Genomic DNA, 25,811 nt, shown 5'->3' on the forward strand with positions numbered 1-25,811 from the left:
ATCCTCATGTCATTCTGTCCTAGGTTTAAATCTGATACAAGTTCATTAGTTGGATGTAACGTCACCAAGTGCGATTGAGAAGCGTGGAGATCCTGGCAGTGAGTAAAGAATAAAAACCATACCTTGCAGAGAAAGATCTCTTTCTAGTCTGATACCATTGTATGATTAGGGCTGAGTTTACAAGAGAGTCTCTTGTAGCTTATTTTAATGTTAAGGCTGCTTTGATTAGTGCATGAGTGCTGACCCTTCTCTTCAAAGTAATTCCAGAATCTGAGCTTGAATAAAGGCTTGTCTTTATTCTCAAAGGAAGGGGATATGTTCAAGGTTTCTGTCAACAGAAATGGCAAAGCAGGCTATGGAACAGGTTTGCTTTTAGGACTTTTTGTAAATGGCATCATTAACTGACCAAATCAGAACTTTGTTCTCACTTTTTGGTAGCAGTGAGATACACCCTGAGACCACTTTAGATATTTCAGGTGTAGTGGGGTATCTTGAAAGGTACATGAAAATAAAATATGCCAGAAAAAAAAAAAACATTCACAAGAATTCATTGTGACAGTCCTGCAAAAACAGCCTAATGACTAAAACTCTGGTTACCTGCTTTTCAGATAATATATGCTCATTTTTGTTCTAACATGTCTCTGTCTCCAATATCTCCTTTTTGTTTCCCAAGTCCCTGCATGCATTTGTATTTTGTGATGCGCTTTTCATGTTGCTTCTGCTGAACTGTCTGTCTGTGTGAAAAGAAATTAATAAAGCTAAGCCAAAGGGAACGTGATTGACTGTCCCACTTGGAAGAAAAATAAAAATATTTTGCCTGTGATAAGAAGTTCAAAACGTTCTCTGGGAATTGCACTTCTATAAAATCCTCCCTAGATTGAATTTCAACATTAAAATTTATGCAGCCATTTGGTATCATGCTTTTTCCTTCAGGAAAGATAAATATTTCAGTCTTTGAACATTGAAACTGAAAACATTCACCAGTAACCCTAGCTAAAATTGCAGTAGGCTGCTGTGCAATTTCAGTGATAAATAGTATGTGCTTGCATTTGGAAAATATACAGTAATCACTGCAAGTATAAAGCATTACAGACAAAGACATGGATCATTTTCTGATTGTTACATAGGTCATTTGAATGGTTGTTTTGCAGTTTCATAATCTGTTACCACTTACTTATTTAAGTTGATGACTTTTTCTTCAGCTCAAAAACTGCTTAGTGTAAAGGCATGTATTGCGTGCTTAGCAAAGCATCCATTAAAACTTGGGAAGCTGAAGATCCTCATGGGGTAGTTTAATTTCCAGAAAACACCCACAAAAGCAATTACATTTTTAATGAATTATTTATTTGGGGTATTTCAGATCAGATTCTTGTTCACAGTTTCTCACTATGCATTTCAGCTTGGTAATCAGTTTGGTCTGTACAGATAGGTTTTTAAACTCACCTAGATCTGCTGCCTGGAGAGAACCAGATGTCAGGATGGGGTTTGCTGTGTCTCTAGATGCTATCATCATCTTGATTTCTTCCATGAATGTGTGTGTGTTGTTGGTAGTGTTCTGTGTTTGTTTTTTTTTTTTTTTAAAGAAGGTTATAGAAACAAATGGAAAGATTAAATCTAATGTACTTTTATTTATTCCAATAATGATAATGCCCAAAAGGAATCTGTTACTTGACATGCTTCAAATACTGTTATGGTACAGTTTTAAAATGTGCCTTCCCATAGCAGTTCCAGATACCCCACCAGCACAAAACAAGGTGAAACACACTGTCTTAAGTTGGGTAATGCCTAAACCATTAGGATGTAAGGGTCAAAACACCACTTTCTTGTCTTCGCACAGAAGTTATCCAGTTAGTTCTAAAAACCTATTCAGTTGGGTTTTTTGATTCTTCCGTATTCTACCCTCTGTTGGCTGCTCATTCATCAGATCTGCAAGGCTTGGATGCTTCCTTTCACTTATACCTCAATAGGTGCTTGTAACAAAGTGTTTGCATCAATTCTGCGTGTACTTGATTATGGTGAAGTGGGAGCAGCACTTCTAGTAAGTATATTGGAGAGCCTTACTGATTTTTTGCCTACATAACAGTGTTTGTATTTCTCTTCCTATTTTGAGAGTTTTACTGAATCAGGTCCTCATGAAGATGGCCCATGATGATGGTGGGTTACAATTTGATCATGGGTTTTGTCAGTAAAAAGTTCACCAAGTGGTTGGCATTACAGGTCCTCTTGCATCTGAGATAATTCTCCTCCATCTTCAGATTATTCCTCTGAAAATTATACTTTACCCAAACTCACATTCTGGTGCTAACTGGGTCATACTTAAAGGTGTGATATACAGGAGGTCACACGAAAAGATCAGCTGCTCCCTTCTGGATTCCAGCTCTGAACTTTTGAACAGTCCTCATTCAGCAAACAAAAGAAGCAGCGTTACCTGCAGAGGGAAAACCACCGTGCACTTTGCAGTGGACTGATTTAAAGTGGTGAGTTCAAGTTGATCAATCCCCTGTATATCTGGTATTCAAAAGTCTCATTCTGAGAATAGGAACAAGGAATTCATTTTGATGAGCAGAGAGTGAATGTGCCTGCTCTCTACCGCCCTTCTGGCTTGGCTTGTATGACAGAACTTGCAGTATGGTCTCTGACTGGTTTATAGCCATGTTGCAAATATTTGACACCTTTGACTGGCAGTCTATGTAACCAGTAGGTCTACATTAAGAAAAAGCAAACCAGCTAGAACAGGTATTAAAAGAAATGGAAATTAATTTAATATTTCACAAAGTAATGTTTATTCATGACTGAGAGACTATATAGGTACCATTAATATTATCTGGAGAGTGCATGTGCATTATTAAAGATTCTTTGCAGATAATAGTTTTGAATAAAACCCTAAAAATACAACAAAACCATAACACATGTGAATTCCAGTGATTCCTTTAAAGAAACCCAAACATGTGTAACATGCACTACAAATCTCAACTCCCTTCAGCATTTGTTCAGAAAGATACAAAGGTTTGCAAATACAGGATCTTTACTGGTGTCAGTGTAGACCTATTGGCCCAAAACAATTTATTTGATGCTATCAGCAGATTTAGGAAATTGAAGTAATGGAAGTAAACAATACTTCCAAATCAAATATTGCCTAATCTGTTTTTCTTCTCATTTCAAGACTTTTTGTCCCCTTTAATTTAACTCATAGCACCTATTCCTGTAAGACTCAATTCTTCCCTTTTCATTCAAAAATTCCTTTCATGTCTGTTAATTTCTTCTTATGAAGCCATAGCTGTGTTATTTAGAGAGAACAGTTCAATAACAAATTTTAGAAGGCAGAGGGAGAACAGGGAGGCAGCACAAGCCTCTAGATAGGGCACAGGCCTTGGCTCTCCAGGAACCATGTTTCATCCTTGACTGAGAAAATCCCTTCCCCTCTCTGCCTTTCACCTTGCCTCCTTTGCCTTTGTATTTTTAGTTGCCAACTTTTGTGGGACAGTGACCTCTCTGTGTTTGCATAGCACTTACAATAATGGTAACTTGTCTCAGCTGAGACCTCTCAGAGCTGTTACAGTGCAAATATTCAATTTTCTATCTTTCAATACATTCATGTGTATTGAAACAGAACACGTGGGTTTTCTTAGGAGAGGTCTTCCTGTGTTTAGCAATTTGTAGTGTCAGGACTTTGATTTGAGTTAGCTACACCAATTGTTTAAAATATCTCATTTCTTTATGCTGTGTGTTTGATTCATTACTTCCTCCTCTTCCAACACTTAAAAACAATTAAATATTTCTGTCTGGAATTAGTACCAACGTCTGTCTTGAATTAACATTGTTTTAAACTTAACAGACTGATTTTCTTATTTTCATTTTTGCCAATGTCTCCAAAGAGGGCTGGTTGGTATTTTATATTGCTCTTGCCTTCTTTGTTTATATAAAGTATTAATTTCTTATGGTCTGGGAAGGAGCCAAATTAGCAGGAGTATTTGTGTAGATGAGGAACATTGCTGAGTCTCTGGAACCTGTTGTCTTATGTAGAATGATAACTTTTGTTACAACATTAGGCAGTACATAATAGGGTGTGTGATGTGTGTGTTTGCATTTTCTCTGTGATACAGTGAGGTATTGACTCTAGCTGGTGCAGAATAAAAGTTGCTCAGATACGGTCTACTGATGGACCAATTATTCTGTGTGAAATATCACCTATAGTCCCAGGTTTCTTGAGGAGTGAATTGTTTTTCTTAATACTATTGACTGACAAGATCTTGAAAATAGAGCCATCAAGCAAAGACGTTGCCTACCTGGAATGAACAGCAATTGAGTTGTCTTGGAATATATAGTTACCTTTATAATGGATAATCCCACGTCCCAGAGTTAATTCCATGTTCTTTGCTGCTGACTCTGCACACACTGGAACTATTGGGTCAAGCAGCTCTTTCTAGATCTGTGTGCTTCAGGGTAAGGGAAGTCAGTCATACAATATTCAATGTAAAGCTGCTCTGCAGAACATTAGTTTCATAGCCACAAGCTAGCGCATCACTCTATTACTTTTCCATGTTACGTTAGGATTAAGTTCCCCTGCAGGAGTGTTTGTGAGTCTCTCTCCTTCCTGACCTTCAGTTTAGAGGAAACACATCAACCATCTAAGGCAAAATCTGCCATTGTGTCTAGTGCATAGATCCTGCTGAACTTCGTATTCATTCATGAGCACCTCCTTCTGGAAGTGTGGCAGATCCCGAAAAAAAACAAATTCTGGAAAAAATAATTTTAAAATATCATGAGGTTTGCTCTAAAGCCCATTTACCTAAATCTGCTGCTGCTGTCCACCTCACATTTGAATTGCCTGATAAATGCTAGTAATCCTGAATACAAGTCTGTGAACTGAACATCTACACTATATTCTTTAAGATATCTAAATGGCTAGACACTGTAGATGGCCTGAAAATGAAACCACAAAGTGCTTGATGCTTCTGCCTGGAAATACTGTCTTCAGATTTTGGTTTGTTTTCTAAAGATCTAGAAATTAATAACCTGGGATGGAAAATGACTATATGAAGAGAAAACTAATTTTTGGGAGGAAGTATTTGTAAGTATTCATTCCAGGATTGCACTTGATGTTGGATATCAAAGACAGATTTAGTTTTACTCACCCAGTTACTCAACTGGAAATGGAATGATGCAGGTGGGTCCTGTCCTTGCGGTCTCAGGAAGTTTATACATGTTTCTAGTTCCAAAGGTCTGCAGAATGGACAACCCTGCATCTGCTGACACAGATGTGAATGTGTGGTGTTAGCCATCAAAAAAAACAACAACCCAAAACCTATAGAGAGCTCCAGATCTTTGATAGAAAAGACAATGCCACCAAAATTACCTAGTGCGATAAAAATGCAAGAGATCAGTGTTGTCTTTTGTCATATTCCAGTGGCTAATCTGGCAAACATGAGAGGCGCAAGAGAAAATCGACACTGCAAAGAAGAACTGGGTTTTTTTTTTTCCAATGTGCCAGTCTACACAGGTTCGTAAGAGTTGGAGAGGATGTTTGAAAGGGGCGGGGGAGGTATCCCAGTTTTCTGAGATATATTGTAGGATTACAGATTGATTCCTGCCCACCCCTAATACTGACTATAGCCCAGTGCTCTGACTGCATCTCACAGCCTGTTTCTGTGTACGACATGCTACTCTTAGGAAAATAAATTCATTTTGAGAAAAGAAAAGTCAGAATAAATTATTTCTTCTTGTCTGATAGTCTGAAAGGCAAAGCAAGTTTACATGACTCTCAAAACTCTGTTCACAAGAAGGTAACCCAGTCTGCAAGAAATCTTTTATTTATTCAGGATTGTTTGTCATATTTTAAAGTTTGCCTCCCACTGTCTTCTGACAAGTGTGGAATCGGCACTGGTTGAAAAAGGTTCTAGGACACAATGTATTTGACATACTGGTTTGATGACTAATCAGCATTCTGTCTTGCTCTGCCACATCCAGTCTTAAGAAGTGATTTATTTGTGTGTTTGAAGATGAAATGCAAATCTTCAGTAACTGCAGACAAAAAGCTGGGTAGTGTAAACTTACAAAACCACTTCATTGTACTGTCAGCTAAAACTGACCAGCCCACAGATTTATCAGCAGAACACAAAATAATTACTTTGCCACATCTAGTGTTTGGGAACATGACGGGGAGGGCATTTAAAAAGCCCTAGCAGGAGATTAGAAAAAAAATGCTTGTCTGACCCAGCACTGATGGTGATTTTACCATTAAATTCACTGATAGCAGAACTAGAATAGAATTTTGTATTATGAATGTGACCTATTACTTCTTCTACAGGTGCTTAAATATCACAAAGTATTAAGATAGTCAGAAAAAGGATTTAAAATGTTTGGATAAATATTTATAGTTTTGCTGTCTATGCTTTACATATTTATATTCTGTTTTGTTCTCTGCAGTCAGGAGCAAAATTGAGTATGATGTTTGTGCAGGAAACAGAAGATAATGTTTCACAGATCTACCTGTCGAGCCACAGCACTAATTTCCCTACAGAAAAAAAAAAATACACCAAACATTTAAAAGTTTTTTCAAAAAAATTAAAAATCCATACTTTAAAAAAAAACCAATCCAACCAGCATCTCTCTGGAAGGTGAACTGCAAGAGGAAAGAAGTTCAGTACAGAAACCTGGTACCTGAGTTCTGTCGCCACTGCTGGTCGAGCATGTGTTATAGAAACATTAACGGAACCTGAAAATCTCACTTAAATGTAATTCAATTGCAGTACAGACTGACTGAATCCTTCACTGCTTTGAACCTTAACTTTTTAGAATAGGTCTAAAGTCAGGAAAGCCATGCTGAAGATTAAGCATGAAAGTGCTCTTGTGACTCAAGTTAAAAATTTGCTGAAACGTTTCATTTAATGTGCAAATAAAATCAGGGATTCTTTCCACAGCCGATGTTTCCCCCAGAGGAGAAAGGTAAATTGCTACAGGAAAAAAAATTCAATTGCTATTGGACAGATGAATGTCTAGAGGTACCACAGTATCTGCAGACGTGTCAGATCATGTGAAAGCTGAGTATCTATGAGAAGTCGATTGGCTTCGCAGTGTTTACTTGTCTGATTGCTTGCAATGCTACATAGATAACACCACTGCTGTGGAGAACATACCTATGTCATGGATCTGTGGGAGAGTACCTTCTCCCATTCAGCCCCCAAAGTACTGTGGTTTTTTTAAAGTTTGTAAGGTCATGATTGCTTTATAAAAATAAATTAATAATAATTAAAAAAAGATGCTGCTCAGGCAATTGGATGCACCCCTTTAAAATACTAAGTTACAACAGCATCATTTATATGGTTACGTAGGAATCACCATTCAAATTATGAAACTCCCTCAATTTTTTGCAGACGGGTCTCTCAACTTACCTTGGCTCATAATATCACCTTAGAAAGTCCAAGACTTCTCTGCAGTAGGAGGATCTTGCTGTCAGATCTTATGTGATAGTAGCATACAGTGTTAATGTCAAAATACTGTAATTCTGTGTTTTTCTTTATCAGTTGCATTTTCAGGCCTTGGCTTTACCACCTTTTACTTAGCTGGAAAGTTACACTGCTTCACGGAAAATGGCCGAGGGAAGAGCTGGCGACTTTGTGCAGCAATTCTCCCACTCTACTGTGCCATGATGATTGCCCTGTCACGTATGTGTGATTACAAACATCACTGGCAAGGTGAGCCATGGCGATACCCTTTTTCTACTTTATTTTTTTTATTAGCCTTGTATTTCTTTGATTTTTTTTTTTCCCATTAAATCACATGAGTTACAACACAATAGTATGCTATAGATTTTCCTTGGTCCTGGATTGGTGCTGAGGGTTTCAGTGTCTGAAAACACTGCAGGCGCCCTTTACCATTCTGGATTTTTAGATACACAATGTACATAATCATAATTATATACAAATCTACATCAAGGTGGTTTTGCATCATTTTTTTACAAATGTACATCAGTGTCATAGCTGTCTTGGGTGGATCCAGCTGTTGGCTGGATCTGGCCCATCAGAGTAGCTCTGTCTTGTGGCCTAGTCCTTGCCTACTGCTTTTCCAGTGCCTGTTGGGTATGTGAGTGATTGCTAATATATGGTTCCATGTCCATTAGAACAGACTGAAGAATCTGTGTGTTCCAGAGCCAAGTCCCACTTAAGGAAGAGAAACATTTCATCTTGTTACATCCTATTAAAAATTATTTTCCATAGCTTTGGGCTGCAGATATTTCAAGGCTGATATTTTGTTATACTGACTGGTTGTTAGTGTGATGGATTCAGTGTGGTACCATACGTGTGGTACCAATGCATATTCATTAATTTGTAACTGCAAATAAGTGCTGAATGTATTCAGTAGGGATGAGTGGGTCACTGAAGCAGCATGCAGTGTCTCTTGATTGCAAAGTTTATCCACAAAGCTAAAGAAAACCCACCACACAATCTTAAACCTTACCTTTGTGAGGGAATGACAGTTACTGACAGAATGGGAGATGGCTCATAAGACAGCAGCATTTATGTGGGTGAGTTGTATAAAATGTCTGCTTTTGGATGGACCTGCATCCTTAAAGGTCTACACATAATGAACAATGGGCTATTCTTAAGTGAAGCATCGTCAGTCTGAAGGATGCTTAATCCTAATCTCTTTTTCATTTACTTATTGTTTCTAGTGGAAACTTTGGATCTTCATATTATACAATCTAATTAGAGCAGATACCTTTCAGGATGTTTCTTAGTGAGGTTGAATTAATTAGCACTGACCTTCATAGTTTCAGGGCTATGCCGCAGCATCCTCTCTTCCTTCACGGTAGGCACTTCTGGGGTGCAACACCAGTCAGACCAGTGCATCTGTCACAGGAAGACTGTTGTCTCAGAGTCCTTTAAAATTCAGGTGTGAGACATTACTGATATAGAAGGCTATGCTATTTATTAGTTACACACTTACACTACTAAGTTACAATTCTATGAGTTCATTCTATTAAGGCAGAATTATACCACGCCATGCTCTCCCACAACGAGTCTTTCAGACATAGACCTGCGAGAGAGTCTGGCAGGTTGTCCACATGGCTTCCCTCCAGCATCCATGGGTCAGTTTGCTACTGTCAGCATCTACACTTTCACTGTCAGAAAATCCTACCATCTATTAATCCTTTTACCATTTCTTGACCCTCTTTTTCAGTGCCTTTGTACCTGCCTTTCTCCGCTCATGCCTCCTCCTAAATAATCCAGCCTGTAATGACTTTTCCTTATTTATCCCCATATTCCTATCAGAAATACCAGACCTGGTATTGGAAATCCCACACTTAGTATTTCTAATACTGTTATATAGGTCATCTGGGTTTTATTGCTGGTATGGTACTGCTGACCTTGCAAATTATACTCCCCTCAAGGTCCTGAGTGCTTCTTTCAATTATCTGCTTCATGCTGGTTACATATTGTTTACCTGTTTTCTAAGAAATATTCTCCTGGTGCCTTTGCATAGTTTCAGTTAAGTACAGCATACCTCTATCCCACAGAGCATTTCTTATCTCATACTGCAGTCAGCATACCAGAGCAAGACTCATCCATGTTTTTTCTCGCTGTTTTTTGTGTTCGTGCAGCATCCTGTTCTCCCAAAGCTGCTTAATCACCAACCATTAGCCTTGACATGTTCTTTAAGGAGTCTCCTGGTTTCCTACAGAGCACTTGTCTTGTTACAGGGCTCATTACTCTTTGCTCACCGACACTCGGAGTCGGAGAGAGCCTCCAGCACAAAGCTGGTAACATGAGGTACGTGCCTCACCAGGCTGGCAGGTGGGACAGACGGCAGAGTTATGAACCTCATGCTCAGTGTGTGACACCTGGCTGGTTTGAACTCTCTGTTAAAGACAGAGGGAGGGGTGTGAATGAATGTGAATGGGAGTGTACAGGTTTACTCTTAACTTCTGAACACATTTCCAGTTGTACTATCTCTTGCCAAGAGTAAGAATTATTTAGGTACTGAAACGTGTTATAAGGCAGATTATTATGGTGTATTTCATATATGATAGAAGAAAATTACACCCAAGAGCTTGTGACTGTGCCCATTACAGCTGCTCATATTTTTGTCTTTGAAGTTTAAGGGGATGGAGCTGAAAACTCAGCTCTTACCAAGCTAAGAACAGGGCTGGCAGACATTATCCTGCAGGTGGCCTATGCTTTTACCTGAAAGAACTTCATTCCTAAGGGAGAGGCTAGTTCACTCCCTAATATACAGCACAGAAGCTCAGGCCTCATCTTTTACGCTCAGCAGAGTCAATGGGCTGTGTTAAATGACTCATGGTAGCTTTGTGATAGAGTCTGAACTAAACTGTGAGGAATGAACAAGGACCATCAAAGTCCAAGACTTAGCATACTGTAGGTGAAAGATAGAGAGTGGAATATCCTTACATTAAAAAGCCATTGAGTGGCCTCAGTATGTTAATATGATGAGTACTTTATAAGCTCCCTTCAGTTTGGCTGGAAAATGTAGTATTAAAGACTTCAGTATTGGTATTGGTGAATATTAGGAAATGTCATCATTAATCGTGAAAATATTGACTTCTTTTAAGTCCCTAGATCTCTGTATAGGCTTATAACTCTGAAAATGTTAATTTACTCATTAAATAAGTGGAAATTTTTTATTTAAAAATGTAAAGATAAATATTGAGACTGAAAGAATATTCTTCTTCCTTTGTGGGCGAAGGGGGAAAAAAAGGAAGCCATGAGCTCAAACAAAATACAGAATTGTTGTCTTCAAAACCAGGAGTCAAAATAGCTGCCTGTGTGTTTGTTCAGTACTCTGAGTCAAGCTCAATAAGCTAGAAATCTTTGGCATAAGTCATGTAGTGAATCTGTATTACTATGGTGCACAAACTGAGGCCCTGACTTGCATAATTTGCATGTAAGTGTTTTGAAAGAAATTATCTAGGTAAGTTTTCAGCAAGTCTTGAAATACCAGCAAACTTACAGAGAACTGGCAGAAATCTGGTGTTTCTCCATAATTAATCATAGGCCTGACCTCATTGTTACGCAAATTAAAAAAGCAGCTGGAACAAGATTCAGCCAATCACAATTAAAGGAGGGGAATCTGAGAATTGCAACCAACACAGGTTTCTAGAAAAGTAATCACGTTACAATAACTAAATAGCTGTCTTAATACTGTAATAGTATACTGTAGTGTAAATTCTTGCCCTTGGTACCTTTTGTACCACAACAGTTTGACAGGGACAGTCTGAACGGTACAAAATCAGTCAGCTACCAGCACGGGTAGCATAAGCTTGTCTGCTTGCAAATACTGTGTACACACAATCACCTTTTAAAATCGTACCTGAGTCTCTGTCACATCTGGTTTTGGTAGAATTGTTATGTCCTTTTGTGTGTAGGAAGAGAACATAAAATTAGAAGCGGTCTCCTAGGTTATTCAGTCTAGTACTCTTCCTCAACAGGCAACTGTGCCTTATAATCACATTTCTTAAATTTAACCATCTCAATCTTAAATTTCTCAGGTTTTCTTGCCCTAGCTACTCCTGTTAAAAGGCTTTCCAGAATCTCACTCCTGTGATGATTACAAGCCATTACCCACTGAAAATTGAACGATGTGCCCTTTGTCCTAATATATACTGGACTGACAGACTAGGGCATTTAATCCATGTTTAACTATTTTAGACAAAAATAATTTGTATTGATTAACCTTTCTTTGTCATTAAACTCAATGAGTCGCTATTTTTATTACACAGTGCTTTCTTTGTAACTGAAAGTAAAATACAGTAACACAGGTATACACAGATAAGGTTCTTAGTAAGCCATGTTAAAATTAAACATGGTGTCAAGTCATATTCCAGCCAGTGCCTTTTGCTCGCTTTCATTATTGTTTGTGTTCAAATCTGAGGCTTTCAAAGTCAGTGTATATTTTCAGTGAAATTATTCTCTGGTTGTTTGAAAATGAAACACAAGATCAGGCGAGTATGTTAGCAAGAAGCAAAGAGAACAAATCATCTTACCTTTCAGGTGATATGTGGTTCCCATGGAAAACTTAAAATTGCCTGTGCATGAGAGCTGCAAATATCTCTTTCAATGGCCTTATTTCATTTTATCTTATTTTATTTTCTGGTAGGAGTATAAGATAGTAAATAGCATCAAAGACAGACATTCAAAAGGTGTTAAGTCAGTTAACAGGCATGCTTAGCCTTTGAGCTTTCAGGTGCTTTGGGGAAGAATTCACACAGCCTGAAATTGTTCTTGATGGCTGTCTTTCTCAGGGCCCTTTCAGGAGCTGCAAGTGAAATGAATTGTTGTAGCTACAGTGGCCCCACTTCCTGAAGGAAGATGATTTTCCATCCTACATCCTACCTGCTCCCTGTCTGCATTGGAGAATGCCTTCTGGAATACAAGCCAGTCAAAAGCAGATCTGGCATTTTAGCTGCCATCTTTCCTGGGGATACTTAGCCAGACAAGGAGCAGACTGTAGTCAGTGCAATAGTTTGAGGTGTACCTGTCAGCGGGAGAGCTCTGGATGCTCTAAACAGCATAGTTCAACTGTATTGTTCATAAACAGAAAGCCTGGTCGTGGTCATTGTAAATCATGGCAAACTGAAAGACGACATTGTTCCATGTCTTCTAGCCTACCTTCTTCCCATCTACCCTTCTGCCTACCCTTAAAGGGTGGTCAGTGGTGAGCTGGAACATCATGAGTGTTTAATGCCCCGTGGAAGCCATTCTATTTCCCTCGTTCATCTCCTGAAACATAGCCAACTATCTATATTTTGGGTAGATATATACTGATTTTATGTGTTCTATGTGATTGTGGTATTTGGCTCCAAATTCTTTATGAAAATTTGAGGTTCACATTTTCTGTATTAAACACTTCCAGGCAACGAAAGATTTATTTACAGTTGTCACTACTGGCTGTCCTCTCCATGGTAACACACTTCTGGTTTTGTTGCTTTTCTTATCTAGATGCTTTCGTTGGAGGGATCATTGGCCTTATTTTTGCTTATATTTGCTACAGACAACATTATCCTCCTTTGGGTAATACAGCTTGCCATAAATCTTACGTCAGCCTGCTAAATCAGAACTCTCTGAAGAAAGAAGAGAGACCTACAGCAGATAATGCTACTGGCCTGCCTCTAGAGGGAATAACTGAAGGTCCTGTATGACTTTCAGAAATGTGCAAAAAGAACTTTTAGCCATCTCACATTTCCTCCAAACTGGTCTCTTAACACGGTGTTTCCTACTGTATGTGTTTTTTTCCTTTGTTTCGTTCCTTTTTATAAAGAAAAATGGAATATTTTGGTTTTTATGCCATAGTATCATCATACTTTTAAAGTTAAATTTTCAGTTCATAGTGACTTACTGAATTATCTGTTTTCAGTCTACTGCAGATAGATAGACTACTTGGGGGAAGGGGAAAAAATGTTAAAAGCAATCCCATGTGGAGAATGGTCGAGAAAGTAATTTTAAGATGTGGTTGAGGATATAGTAGATCTGGAAACAGATTTTCTGAAGTACTGAGTGTCTCCTAGAAAGTTCTGGTCATCTTCAGCACTCATTGATTTTCATGGGTGATGAGTACACACAGCCCTTTTCATCAGATGTTCAGCATCTGTTGTGGCCAGCCATTTCTTAATATAATTTGATAAGCTGGGCATCATCGTTACGTCATGTTGCCTTCTAACATAAAAATCTCCACATGCTGGTAGAACTTTGCATTAATTGTCACATTTTGACAAAGTCATTCTGAGCTACTGATGATGAAGCAACCAAAAGGTATGAATGGTTAAGTGTTTGTAAGAGCCAAGCCCTGTGCGTTAGTAGTTCCACAGGATGATGCTGTTGTTCAAGATATTCCACACTGTTAAAATTATCAGCTTGCAATAACATATATGTTCATAGGATGGATTAGAAACTTGGTATTACATCATTAGCAATTTTTTGAGACCTCTTGCAGTAATTACCATAAAAAAACAAACAAACACCCATGACATTCAACAAGCTGAAGTCTTTAAAACAAATTTTTAAAAAACCCTAAAACTGTGAGGGTAAAGAAACGTGGTTTCTGTGATTCTCAGTGTGCCATGTTCATTCTTTTGTAGTGACTCACTGCAGCATTGGTGATCTAAAGAAATGCAGATTTTCATTTGTGACTTTGGGTGCACAACCATGAACATTTGTGGTGGTCTCCAGCACTGTAACATATCCAGGAGAATGCTGGAGATAGTTTTCCACTAGATCCATTTCACATTTTCAGCTCATCATGTTCCTGAGCATGGTGTTTGCGAAGGTTGGCTTGGTGCCTAATTGAAACTCACCTGAATGAAAACACTGTTGGAATGGAAAAGATTAGGTGTACGACTTTAATCTATTATTGGTAGGATCCTGTTTTGTTATGTATGCACTATGCAGTAAACATCACATTCCTGTGAAACGATGTACCTTTGGATGGCAGAATGTCAGATTCCAGAATTTTTTTTCCTTTGATATCCTGTGAAAATGCAGGCAAATGTTCCAGACCACATCTTGGCAGTTGAACATTTATTAGCCAGGGCTGCTGGTTAAAGCAATCAAGATAGCACTGATCAATGACCATTATTATGGTGCTTTAGACTGGAGGAGACTGCTGCCATAACTATAATTTATGTGTTCCTGTTGGAATATGTATTGGCCTTGTAGGCATTTTGTGATTCAAACAGCTCAATGTCTTTATGTAAGGCTTGTCATTTACTTTTCTCAAAGGTAAGCTTTGTAGATTTTTTGGGAAAAGCTACTTCCTGATTGACAACACTAGAATTTTTATAGAGAGCAAGTAAATTAGAATGTAATAGGCATGAACCCAGGAGGGTTCTGTAGGAATTAGGCCTGATCTACTTGTAAAACTGATATCAATTTGTCCACGTCAGTTGGAGGCAGGATTTTTTACTCACAGTTACATTATTCTGTGCTCTAGAATAGAGATGGTTACCCAAACATAACGGTGTTTTTGCTGGTGTATATATGCTAGTTCACAAAGCATCAGCAAAGCAAAATTATTCTGGCATTGCATTTGCACTGGATTTGACAGAACACTTCTCCAGTGTAACTGAGGTCTTATTCTAGAAATCCACACAGTTTAGTGGAGGTATAATCTTTCTATAAAGTTTTTTAAACCATCCTACAGAATTGAGTAACAGGGATATCATTTTCTATTGCTTCATGTGAGAGGATTAATGAATGAAAGCCCTAGAGTAAGGGTATCATGTCTTTACATTGTACAGGGCTTAGCCATTAGCTTTTTCTTTCAGCAGGAACCCTGGTCTTGCAGGTTATATGCAAATGTTAAAAAAAACTTAAATCAAAATTAGAACTTCAATACTGATGCATAGAGCATTTGCATGTTTTTTATATATATCTGGCTTATTCTTAAAAATGAGTGCAGCCTCCTAACTGTGCTGTACACATTCCCAGTATTTTAATGGCTTTTGATACGAACAGGCTATTTTCTTTGGGATGAGGAAAGCTTATACAGCTCTCAAATGAGTAGTGGCTGTTAAAAGGTTGGAACATGAAGTGTAATGCAGCCTAAATATATTGCAAGAGTAGTTGGTGAACTTCACAAAGCAGTAAAGAATAACATTTTAATGGGAACAATTAAATTTAAAGTCATAAAATAGACAATGTAAAAGCTTTTATTAAAATGTAATTAAAATTATGAAAGACTTAATGAAGTGGAGGGATCTGTAGGCAATGTTAATTACCAGTGCAGAGTCAGTGTAGGGAAGGCATTTTTGTGGATCAGTGTATTTTAATCTCACGCTTTCTCAGTGTGAAGGAAATGTAATGTTGTAACGCACCAATAAAACAACACATCAATGTGGGTTTGTACATCTGTGTGTCATCATTGTTTTGAGAAGAATAAAAGTTATCAAGTTAATTTCATTAATAAACCACATGGAGTATTACAGAAAACCAAGCCCTAATGTGACTGCATTACTGATCAACAACAACAGTCCCAAACGCCATTACTGATACAACTAAAATGGAACAGCCTTCCTCCTCTAACCAAAATATGCTATCCAACTTTCATCTGAGCAAATGTACAGTGTAAGTCTGCAAGGTTGAAACTTTGAAATATTCAACTAGCTAAATTGTAACTGGTCCCTTTCATCTGTTAAGTTCTATATCTCAAATATTACTAGGAGTGCCACAATAACAATGCGATTAGACTAGAAAAGAATAAATAAAAGAAAAAAACCTAATGGAACATAGCAGAAATATCCTGAAACCAAGAGAAGCATAAGATTGCCAACTAGCCAGCAAAATGTCCCTGGGTGAAGTGTTAGGAATAGAGCTGGAGCGTTTAAGCTGATCCATTCTCAGGTTTTGTTGTGTGCAATTTAGTGTGATTTGGCCTCTATTCTTTCCCTGTGCATACAGCAAGTTCCTTCTATTTAACGTGAAGAAAAAAACCCCATTTTCCTTCTTTCTTTCCATTATAAAATATACTGCAATATGGACTTAAAAAAGTTAATTAAAAAAAGCCTTATTTTTTGGTTTATGGTACTAAAATTCTATTGACTTCAGTGGAGCTGCTCTGGATCACTAAGTACATCACATCCAGCAGGTAGAATAAAGCCTTCACAGAGTTTTTGCTCACATGCTTACATTTCTGGGTGTGTAATTAGCAAAATACTGCAACTAATCTGCCTGCAATTATGTTTTCTTGTGATAACGTATATCTCTCCCGAGTTGGAAAACTGTTGGGTTCCTCTGACCTAATGGAAGGGGAAAAGTCTTGACCGCAGCAGCATCAGGACAATGGTAGTGAAAAGGTTCGACACGTTTCTGTTGCTTTTGATGTTCAGAATGTGTTCAGAATTGCCACAGGCAGTAGGTAACAGTGATTATAAAATGTCTGTGTTACCAGCTACCAGTGTTGCTGCTTACAGTTGTGCTGTGCTGGCTGGGACAAGTACACTATGGGGCTGGTATTGATGAGTTATGCTATGTTTATATGAATTCATGGAAAGAAAACAAATTCTGCTCTTCTTTATGCCAACGTAAACACTGCTGTATCGCAAGGAGTTACTTCACAATAATACTCTTTTTATCAAAGCAAAATTTGAGGTTTTGGTCTTCTGTCACTGTAGGCTGGATCTTGCTTCCAGTAAACTCTCATAGCATGAGAAAGGAGAGCCTGTAGTTCCTTTCCAGAGAATTTATACATTACTCTCCTAAGAGGCTAAAACTAAAATAAAAGTTTCATGTAGGATACACTTTGTTTCATGGTTTATTATACAGAGAACTCACTGTTCTACAGGTGTGCAAATCATTCCCTGCTCATGAACGTGCTCAGAACAGCAAGAAAACATCATTTTGCCATTAAGTTAAAATTTGCTTAATGTGTATAGAACACATACAATGGAAACAACAGGACGGCGTGGATAATTCCTGATATGCTGAATTCAACTGAGATTCCTTTTACAGAAGCCTAGCATGTTGGCTGAGTGCTAGGAGATTTTTGCTTAAACTTGCGAAGATAGCCAAGAAATCATCATTCAGACCATTCAGGTCACATTTGGATCTTGTTTGAACTCAGATGGCTATACTAAAGGCATCTGAGCTCTAAGAGATATATGCTGAAGTTACAGAAGGAAAGGTCTTCCTGTTATTATTTTGCTGCCAGCTTCTGGGAAAACTTTCTTAAGGGAAAAACTAAGAGCCCTTTGTGGGTAGCCTACATACCACAGTCTGTGCAGCAAGGTATGAATGGGCATGAAACAGAAATTTTTGTGGCTTACGTGTGGGAGGAGCAATCCAAGACGTACTTTCATCTGAGGTGAAAAAGAGAAGTTCCAGGTTCCTCGTAGCAATTTCATCTTGCTTGTCAAAAGGTTAGAAGCAGGCTCAAGCATCTCTCCATAGCATTACCAACCAGGCTGAGCCACTAGCATTACTAAGGACGCAGTGAGGCAACTGTACAGGGCTGAAGCAAGACAGATGTCAAAACACTGGGCCACAAAGATAAGGGGATGCACAAATATGGTGGCTGCAGATCAGTGGCTGGTTTACTTTGCATTAGGGCCATATCGTCCATTCAAACATGGAGAAATAATTTATGACTTATACTGAGAGAAACAAGAGTCATTCTTAAAAAATTCGATATGAGAGTAAGAAGGACTCTAAAAAAACCAAGGCGTCTTTTGCTCCCAGGACACAATGCCATATCAAGTGTCAAATAAAACCTCAGAATCCCTTTCACACACATTCTTTGACTAACATTGCATAACTTTTGTCAATGATTTCAGGGTGACACAGTATTAACAGAAGAGAATAAGTCTTCAGGAGACTCTGCTGTGAGAAGAGTTAGTAGCTCCGGGAACTATAAGCTTTTTTCTGGTTTATATGTGATCTGCGTGTTATCCCTGTTCCTCATCCATTTTTTCATTTGGTGTCATTAGTCTGATGGCGCGGAGTTCAACGAACTGTTCAGACACTTGTTTCCTGTAGTAATCTAGCACTCCAAGCAGAGTTGGAAATAATCCAAACAATGTTAGCTAAAGGCAAAACGATTCTCTTAGATTTCCAAATAAATGAAATTGGAAGAAGAAAAAGACAGGCGTTCAAGGCCTATATCTGGCCATAATTTTTCAGTGTTAATGTAATGGAGTTCTGATTAGTACGTTGCCCTCGTTTCTTCAGACACTGTTTTAGTCACTTACGTATCACTGACTGTTAGCATGATAGCTGTTTAAAAGGCACTGACAAAGAACAAGGAAAATCAAGGAGCATTAAAAATACAGTCTAATTATTTTTATCATGGTAAATATACACCCACTGAGTCACAGACTGCTTCTTCTTATCTAGGTCTATCGACTTTGAGGGGCTGAGTAAGCAAAACGAAGCGTGGCGGTAGCGGTGCAGAAGCGGCCAAGGGGAAGGGGACTATGGGGAACTCGATCTCCATCCTCGCTGAGGGGAAGGTGTGCTCATGCAGAGTTTCACCAGCCTACAGCTGGTTGCGGTATAGCACAATTTGCTCCTTTTTCCTCTTTTGCCCAACTCCTCAGCTTCCCCGTAGATGACCTTTTCTTTGGTATTTACACACAGCATCATACATTGCTACTAAATACATCTCTAGTGACCTAAACTCTTTGACATCTGTTTGAAGATCTGTGTAAAATGAATCACTGCTCTTAGTGTTTAATAAATAATCTGCACCTTTTATCGCTCCCAGAATGGTAGTGTTAACCTGTTAGTCCAGGTTAACAGTTAAGACACACCGATGAATAAAATCTTCATGGTCGCCCTGACTCACGTGCCGTAGTGCAGTCTCCTTTCTCTACCTTTACTGTTTTTCAGCAACTATATATGATATTTTAAGTCTAGTGTTGTAAGATGGCATGAACGGAGGCAAACACGCCAGCATGTCACTGACAAATAGTCCTGGAAGTTTTCCTGAGATTATGCACTCGCCAATGCAGGGCTGCGGTTCGGATGGACCGGCGGACATACAGATGGCAAAACTGGATTCCTCCATTCACTTCCTGCAATTGAAGGTTTATTTCTTTGTCCTATTTAAATATGGCATTAGTTATCAAAATGGATCTAGAGGATGATCTAGCTTTTTTCTCATTTCCTTTGCCAAACAAAATGTTCCTCTGTCCCAGTTTTTCAACAGGTGCAGACGCATGGCAGTTTTCAATAGTGCTTAGCACTGTGCGCAGCTGATGTTTGAGCTGTTTTCTGTCTCCACACAATAATTATTTCTTTAACTTTTAATGTCTGTCAGATGTACCTGTGATTCTTGTGAAAACTAACACAGAGCTGATATAGTCCCATTTTGCGAGTACTACTTTGACCTTACCTGGAAAGTTTTACATTGCAATATGTGTTATATTGACCTGTCAAGAAACTGTCAAAACGTTTCGCTCCAACGGAGAACATAGAATTAGGAGGATCCAACGAAGGTCCTCCTCATAGCAATGTGTGATTGTATCACGTTCAGTAATAAATAACACCAAACTAGTGCGGCGAAACAATAGACGAAAGGGCTCTGCTTCTTACCAAATAAAAGCCCTAGACTTCGTAGAGGTTTTGTCAAGTATTCTCTAAGTCACCTTGGTATCAGTAGTAAGATTGAGATATCATGGCACTGGGCTTGTGAAACTAAAGCTTTAAAAAATAACAGAAATCTTTCATTATTTCTAAACTGTATTTCAGACTGTTGAATAGCAAATTTAGGATGTGCTTAAGCTTTCTGCAGAAAGTAATTCAAGCGATCCATATGGGAATTTGAACCTTGCATAATTGTCTATAAAAGCCAGAGACGTTCACATTCTTGATTACGGGCAATTCTCCTCTGAAGTCTCTGGTAATCTGATTGCATCGTATGGTTTTACTTGCTAGCTGTCAAACTGGAATTACGTTTTATTTCAGAGGAGACTGAGGGCACACATGATAGATTTTTCAAATATATAACATTATTGAAAGAAGATTTGGTTTTCCCTAAGCACCCAAAAAGACAGGAAGTAGTAACTTCAAATTTTGATGATGAAGTTCAAAGTAGGGTAAAAGGAAACGGCTGACAATATTGCTGCGTGGGAAGACCTTACCAGAGGTGAGTGCGTTGTTTTTGTGACATAGGATTTTCCAAGGACATGGTGATTTGTCAGGTGGTTTGTTCTGCCTTCGGAGGGAAGATCAGCTGTCAGATGAATATCTGCTTTGACTGTACTAAATACTATCTGGCTCCCATATTAAGGATTCAAGAATAAAATACTTCAGAGGCGATTCAGTATTGCTATGTGGACTAGCACCGAAACCGCAAGTAGCTCCCGTCATTGTTACAAGCATCACAGAGATGCTCACCCAGACCACCACTTCAATTCCCTGAATTCCATGGCACCACGGTTCTGTGCGTTGTCCTAATCGGGCGTGGTCTTGTCTGGGGTGACTGACAGACATGCTAGGACATGATGGCTGCAAAAACGCAGCCAATTTGTGAGTATAATAAATTATTGCTGAAGGAACTAGGCGGCAGAATTTCACAATTTAACTCTTGCCGCAATAACCACTAGCTGGAAACATTTTCTAATCTTAAACGACTGCAAATAATAAGGTCAGGATATCTTAAGAACTTATAAGAGACTATAATCTTCTTGTGGGCTTTCCAAAAAGCTTGAAAAAGTGAATAGCAACTAATTCTGCGTCATTGAATATTTCTTCATTGTTATTTGACTCGGTCTTCATATCTGCCCATAAAATTGTTTTTATTGAACTTTGTGTGTCTTTAAAAAAACACATATCTGACAGCTAAAAATCAAGAGACGGTAATGATTTAATGCCCATTTTAAGGCAATAAAACCGGTAGTGGTAACTCCTGACATCTTACGTGATCTGCTAAAATGGATTAAACATAGATCAGCCTTTTCAGGCGACTACAGACGCTAACACCTCGTTAGTGAAAATCATGCCTAGCATTTTATGACTTTCATCAAAGGATGCAGGGTGTTGCAAAGGACCTCTGGAGCTCACCGTATCCAACCAACCTGTTTGGGCAGGAACACCAAAAGCAGGGCGCACAGGAAGACGTCCAGGCAGGTTTGACTGCCTCCAGAGAAGGGAATCCACATCCTCTCTGAGCACGTGCACAGGGAAGGAATTTTCTCCTAGTCAAATGGAACTGCCTGTGTTGGAACCTGTGCTCATTGCCCAGCATTGGGCAGCAATGAAAAGACCCTAGTCCCATCATCCTGACACCCACCCTTTAGGTATTTATAGGCATTGATATGATCCCCTCACTGTTCTCCAGCCTGAAGAAACGCAGGTCTTTCAGCCTTTTCTTTATGAGAGGTTCTCCAGACACCTGAGCATCTTCCTAGCTCTGCGCTGGTTTCTTTCCAGCAGTTGCCTCTCTTTCTTGAACTGGGGGCCCAGAACTGGACACAGCACTCCACGTGTCCTCACTAGAGTAAAACAGAGAGGGAGGATAACTTCCCTCGCCCTGCTGTGCACACTCCTTTTAATGAACACCAGAACACTGTTAGCCTTCTTGGCCACAAGGGCCCGGTGCTGGCTCAGGAACATCCTTGTTGCCGACCAGCACTCCCAGGGCCTTTTCAGCAGACATGCTTTTTAGCAGTTCAGCCCCCCAGCCTGTACTGGTGCATAAGATTGTACCTCCCAGGGGCAAGATCTTGCACTAGCTCTTGTTGAATTTCATGAGGTTCCCCTGCTCCCAGCTTTCCAGCGTGTCCAGCTCTCGCTGGATGGCAGCACAGCCTTCTAGTGTATCAGCCACTCCTCCCAGCTCTGTGTCATTAACAATTGCTCAGGCTACACTGTGCCTTCGTTCGAGTAATTTATGAATATGTTGAACACGACTGGACCCAGCACAGCCCCCTGGGGACCACCGCTAGTTACACGCCTGCAACCAGATGTAGCCCTGCAACCAGATGTAACCCTATGAGCTCTGCCATTCAGCCAGGGCTCAATCCATCTCACTCTCCACTCATCCAACCCCTTCTCATACAAGTACTAATAGCTCAATTCATATTTAAGCATTTTGGAAGTAAACAAAGCAAAAATATTCCCTATATGGAAAACCGATCTTATCACTTACCTGGGCTTCACTTCTTCCTTCTAACAGTATGTGTATGTTTGCTCGTACTACAGGCAGACATTCACAAAAGAGAGGTGACGAAATTTATCTACTAGTTCTAAAATAGGAATAATGACTGCCTACTACAAAATACAGCTAAAATCTGCATTTGAGCCTTTATACTCTTGGAAAGGCTAGTCTGTCATCTGCTGGTATAGGAAACAATACCTCTGCAAGGAATCTATGTATTTGATATGGGTCACGGCATGGAGTGATTATCTGAGTGTTTTTATCCTATTTGTTATAGAGTAGCAGAGTAAGTTAAGTTCGAAAATACCCTTAAGATCATCAAGTCAACCATATGCTCACATTTCTTGCGGTAAAAGGTGAATATAAACAAAAACATGAGACGGTGGGAATACAGGTTTATGCAGTGAATACTATTCCTGGTTAAATTTCATGCATGGCGTTTTAAAAATGAACATGAAAGTTCATAAAAAGTGAACATGACACACTAAAGACGGTAAAAGACTGAGTATTAGGTAACTGATCTGGAGCAGTTACTAAAGCTTTTCTTGTTTGAGAACACATACGACATACTGTCCAGAAGATGTAGAGACATTTAACTTTGGTTGTTGACAGCTCATCCCTTTCATTTTGAGTCTTTAAGTCAGTACAGATCTTGTTGTAAAAGAAGTTAAAAACAACAGCAAAAAGGCAGACCCTTTAGAATCATGGTTATTCCTTTGCAAAAATATCCATGTCCGTACTCATCTTGCTTGTGAGTTTTGTTCAGTTAATGACATCTCGTTTCCATCCTAAACTACAGCAAGGTGTTATATGTCTTGTTATACAGCCGAGCTATTCAAGACCAGAGGTGGCTATATTTTACTAAGAGCTGTAGTAAATGTTATGTATGCCCAGACATAAAATCCTTATACATAGACATATTTTCTAAAGTATTTTTGAAACTTCTGGGAGACCGTTTGCTACATATAGTTTACTACTATATCTACATATATACATATAAACCATTTTGCTTCCTTGCCACTCTATAAACTACACTTTCAGAATCTTTTCAGACTAGCCCCTAAATATAATCTTTAGTTATCAGCAGAGTAAGTTCATAACTGAAAAATAGATCTGAAAAAGTTTGTCTGTACTCCTTAGCTGAAAACACACCAGGGTAACTGTGGCTCAGGTAAAACAAAATACATAATACATTTGGCTCTTAGTCAATCGTGTTACTGAAAACACTTTCTTCTTTTTAGAAAGAGCAGTTCAGCTGAAATACGAAAATTTGAAAATGTGGCTGTTTCTTTGCGATATTTAACGTGGTCTGCCCACGTCAAAGGAGTAATTACTTTTTGAGATAGCATTTTCTTTGATTAGCATTCTCTGGCCTTTTTAGTTATAATCTTTCAAGTATTTTTAATTAAGCAAAGAGCTTAAATAAAAAGAGCTAGGTAATGCTTGGCAAATTAAAGTCCTAGTAGTTTGTTTACTTCAGTCTGAGACTAGTTCTTCAGGATAAATAAAAATAGCACAGATTTGTAAAACGTAGGAGAAGAGGCATCAGGGAAAACAACTGAGTAAAAAAGATGTGCAGTGTCTCTGTACTTTAACAACAAATATTTTCTTGATAAGGACCCATGATTAATTAGGTTATATTACTTTACCAATACTCAAGGAATAACTGTGCTTTAGGAAAAATCTGCTACTTCTTAAAACTGTCTTCCGCCTGTGCAAAGTCTGCATAATAGGAAACCCTGACTGAGCTGTGTCTGTATAGAAGTGAGTCACTACATGGTAGGCTGTAGAACGAGGAGTCAGCCTACGCTGAACGGAGACATTAGGTCACAGGCTCACTCCAGGTATAAGCAGTGCAACTGGACGAGAGTTTATTGTCATGCAGACCCTAATGCAATATAAAATGAGAAATTGACGTGTTCCTCTCCTGCGTAATGGACACAAAGTCAGGAAATGATGCGGAGGTAATTCCGAAGAAGACGAGGGAGTCAAGAAAGGGCTATTTAATTGCAAATAACTACACAGAGAACAGGAAATATGACAAAAAGTGGAGAAGATCATATCTGTCAACATGGCTGCTAGGGTAGTAACGAGTGCCTTAAACGAGGTCTGTGGGGTTGGAGACCAAAACCTGAAAAGAAGTGGCGCAATGGCGGCTAAGAGGAAATATTTGTAGGGAAACACAGCCAGACTGTTCTTAGAGGTTAGAGTAAAATGCCTGGCGTCAATGGACACATGATGAAGCAAAGAAATTGCTTCAGGCTTTAGGATAATGTTCTTCATAGTGTGAGTGTTCAGCATCGGAGTCGAGCCCAGAGAGGCTGTGAAATATCCAGCGTTTGAAATACTAAAAATTTGGCTAGACAACGACCGGAGTTAGTAGACCAAGCCTGAAAATGTATCTAACTTCAAAGCTGTCTCTGTCCTGGGTCGGGGTAACTGGAACAGATATCCTGTGGCTGTTCATTCCAACTTAAATTTGTCTATGATTCTGTGATGTCCATCTGAAGCTGCGGAACTGAAACTGCATCTACAAGTTTCAAAGAACTGAGTACAAGACCTGTCTAACGACAAAAAGTCAGTCACTGATTGACCTATGGAAGAACGGAAGTCGAAGAGGAAGCATGTAAAAGCTAGGCTGAAATATAATATTGGCTGTAACATCACAACTTTAAGCACCAAAGATCCTGCATTAAGATCCTAAAATCCAATTGGCTTCACTGGAGAAGGAACGCTCACTCAATATTTCACCATGGTGGGATAAACTAACGTAATCAAAACAGTGGAATAAAATCGTCATAAACATCAAAAAAATCCTGAAAAAGTGCCATATGTAAACAGACCATATATTTCAGCTCTACATTTTTCACATTTACTTTAAAGATACAAGATAAGCTAAGTATAGCTTACCAGGTGCCAGTTTTGAACAGCCTGGACACCCAGAAGTCCATACCACCTGGCCCAGGAGGGCGATGAATCCAAATACATTAATGCCGCAGAAAAGAGCCAGCTTTGGGAGGGGAGACTCTGCATCTTAAGCTAACACTGAGATCCCAGGATTTTGATATGCTTCTCGCTGGGCTGAGAGAACCTGTTTAGGACTTACTGTCCTTTTGGAGTCATTTCCGTGTGCCCCTTCGACACGGGGCAGAAAGACCTGAGACAGCCTAAATCCAGGGAATAAAACAGACAAAACAAAGTAAGTT

General features: G+C 39.0%; 1 protein-coding gene across 2 annotated transcripts in view; it reads left to right on the forward strand.

Annotated features, from left to right (window-relative positions):
* Positions 1–15,911, forward strand: part of PLPP4 (phospholipid phosphatase 4) — a 64,207-nt gene extending 48,296 nt beyond the window's left edge. For both annotated transcript variants that reach the window (XM_075107522.1, XM_075107521.1), the window contains 2 exons: positions 7,524–7,694; positions 12,957–15,911. In XM_075107522.1, the coding sequence (XP_074963623.1) occupies positions 7,524–7,694; positions 12,957–13,156 (371 nt within the window). In that variant the 3' untranslated portion in view covers positions 13,157–15,911. The remainder of the gene's footprint in view (positions 1–7,523; positions 7,695–12,956) is intronic.
* Positions 15,912–25,811: the final 9,900 nt, after the last annotated feature.

Source organism: Phalacrocorax aristotelis, chromosome 12 (assembly GCF_949628215.1).
Source record: "Phalacrocorax aristotelis chromosome 12, bGulAri2.1, whole genome shotgun sequence".
NCBI lineage: Eukaryota > Metazoa > Chordata > Aves > Suliformes > Phalacrocoracidae > Phalacrocorax > Phalacrocorax aristotelis.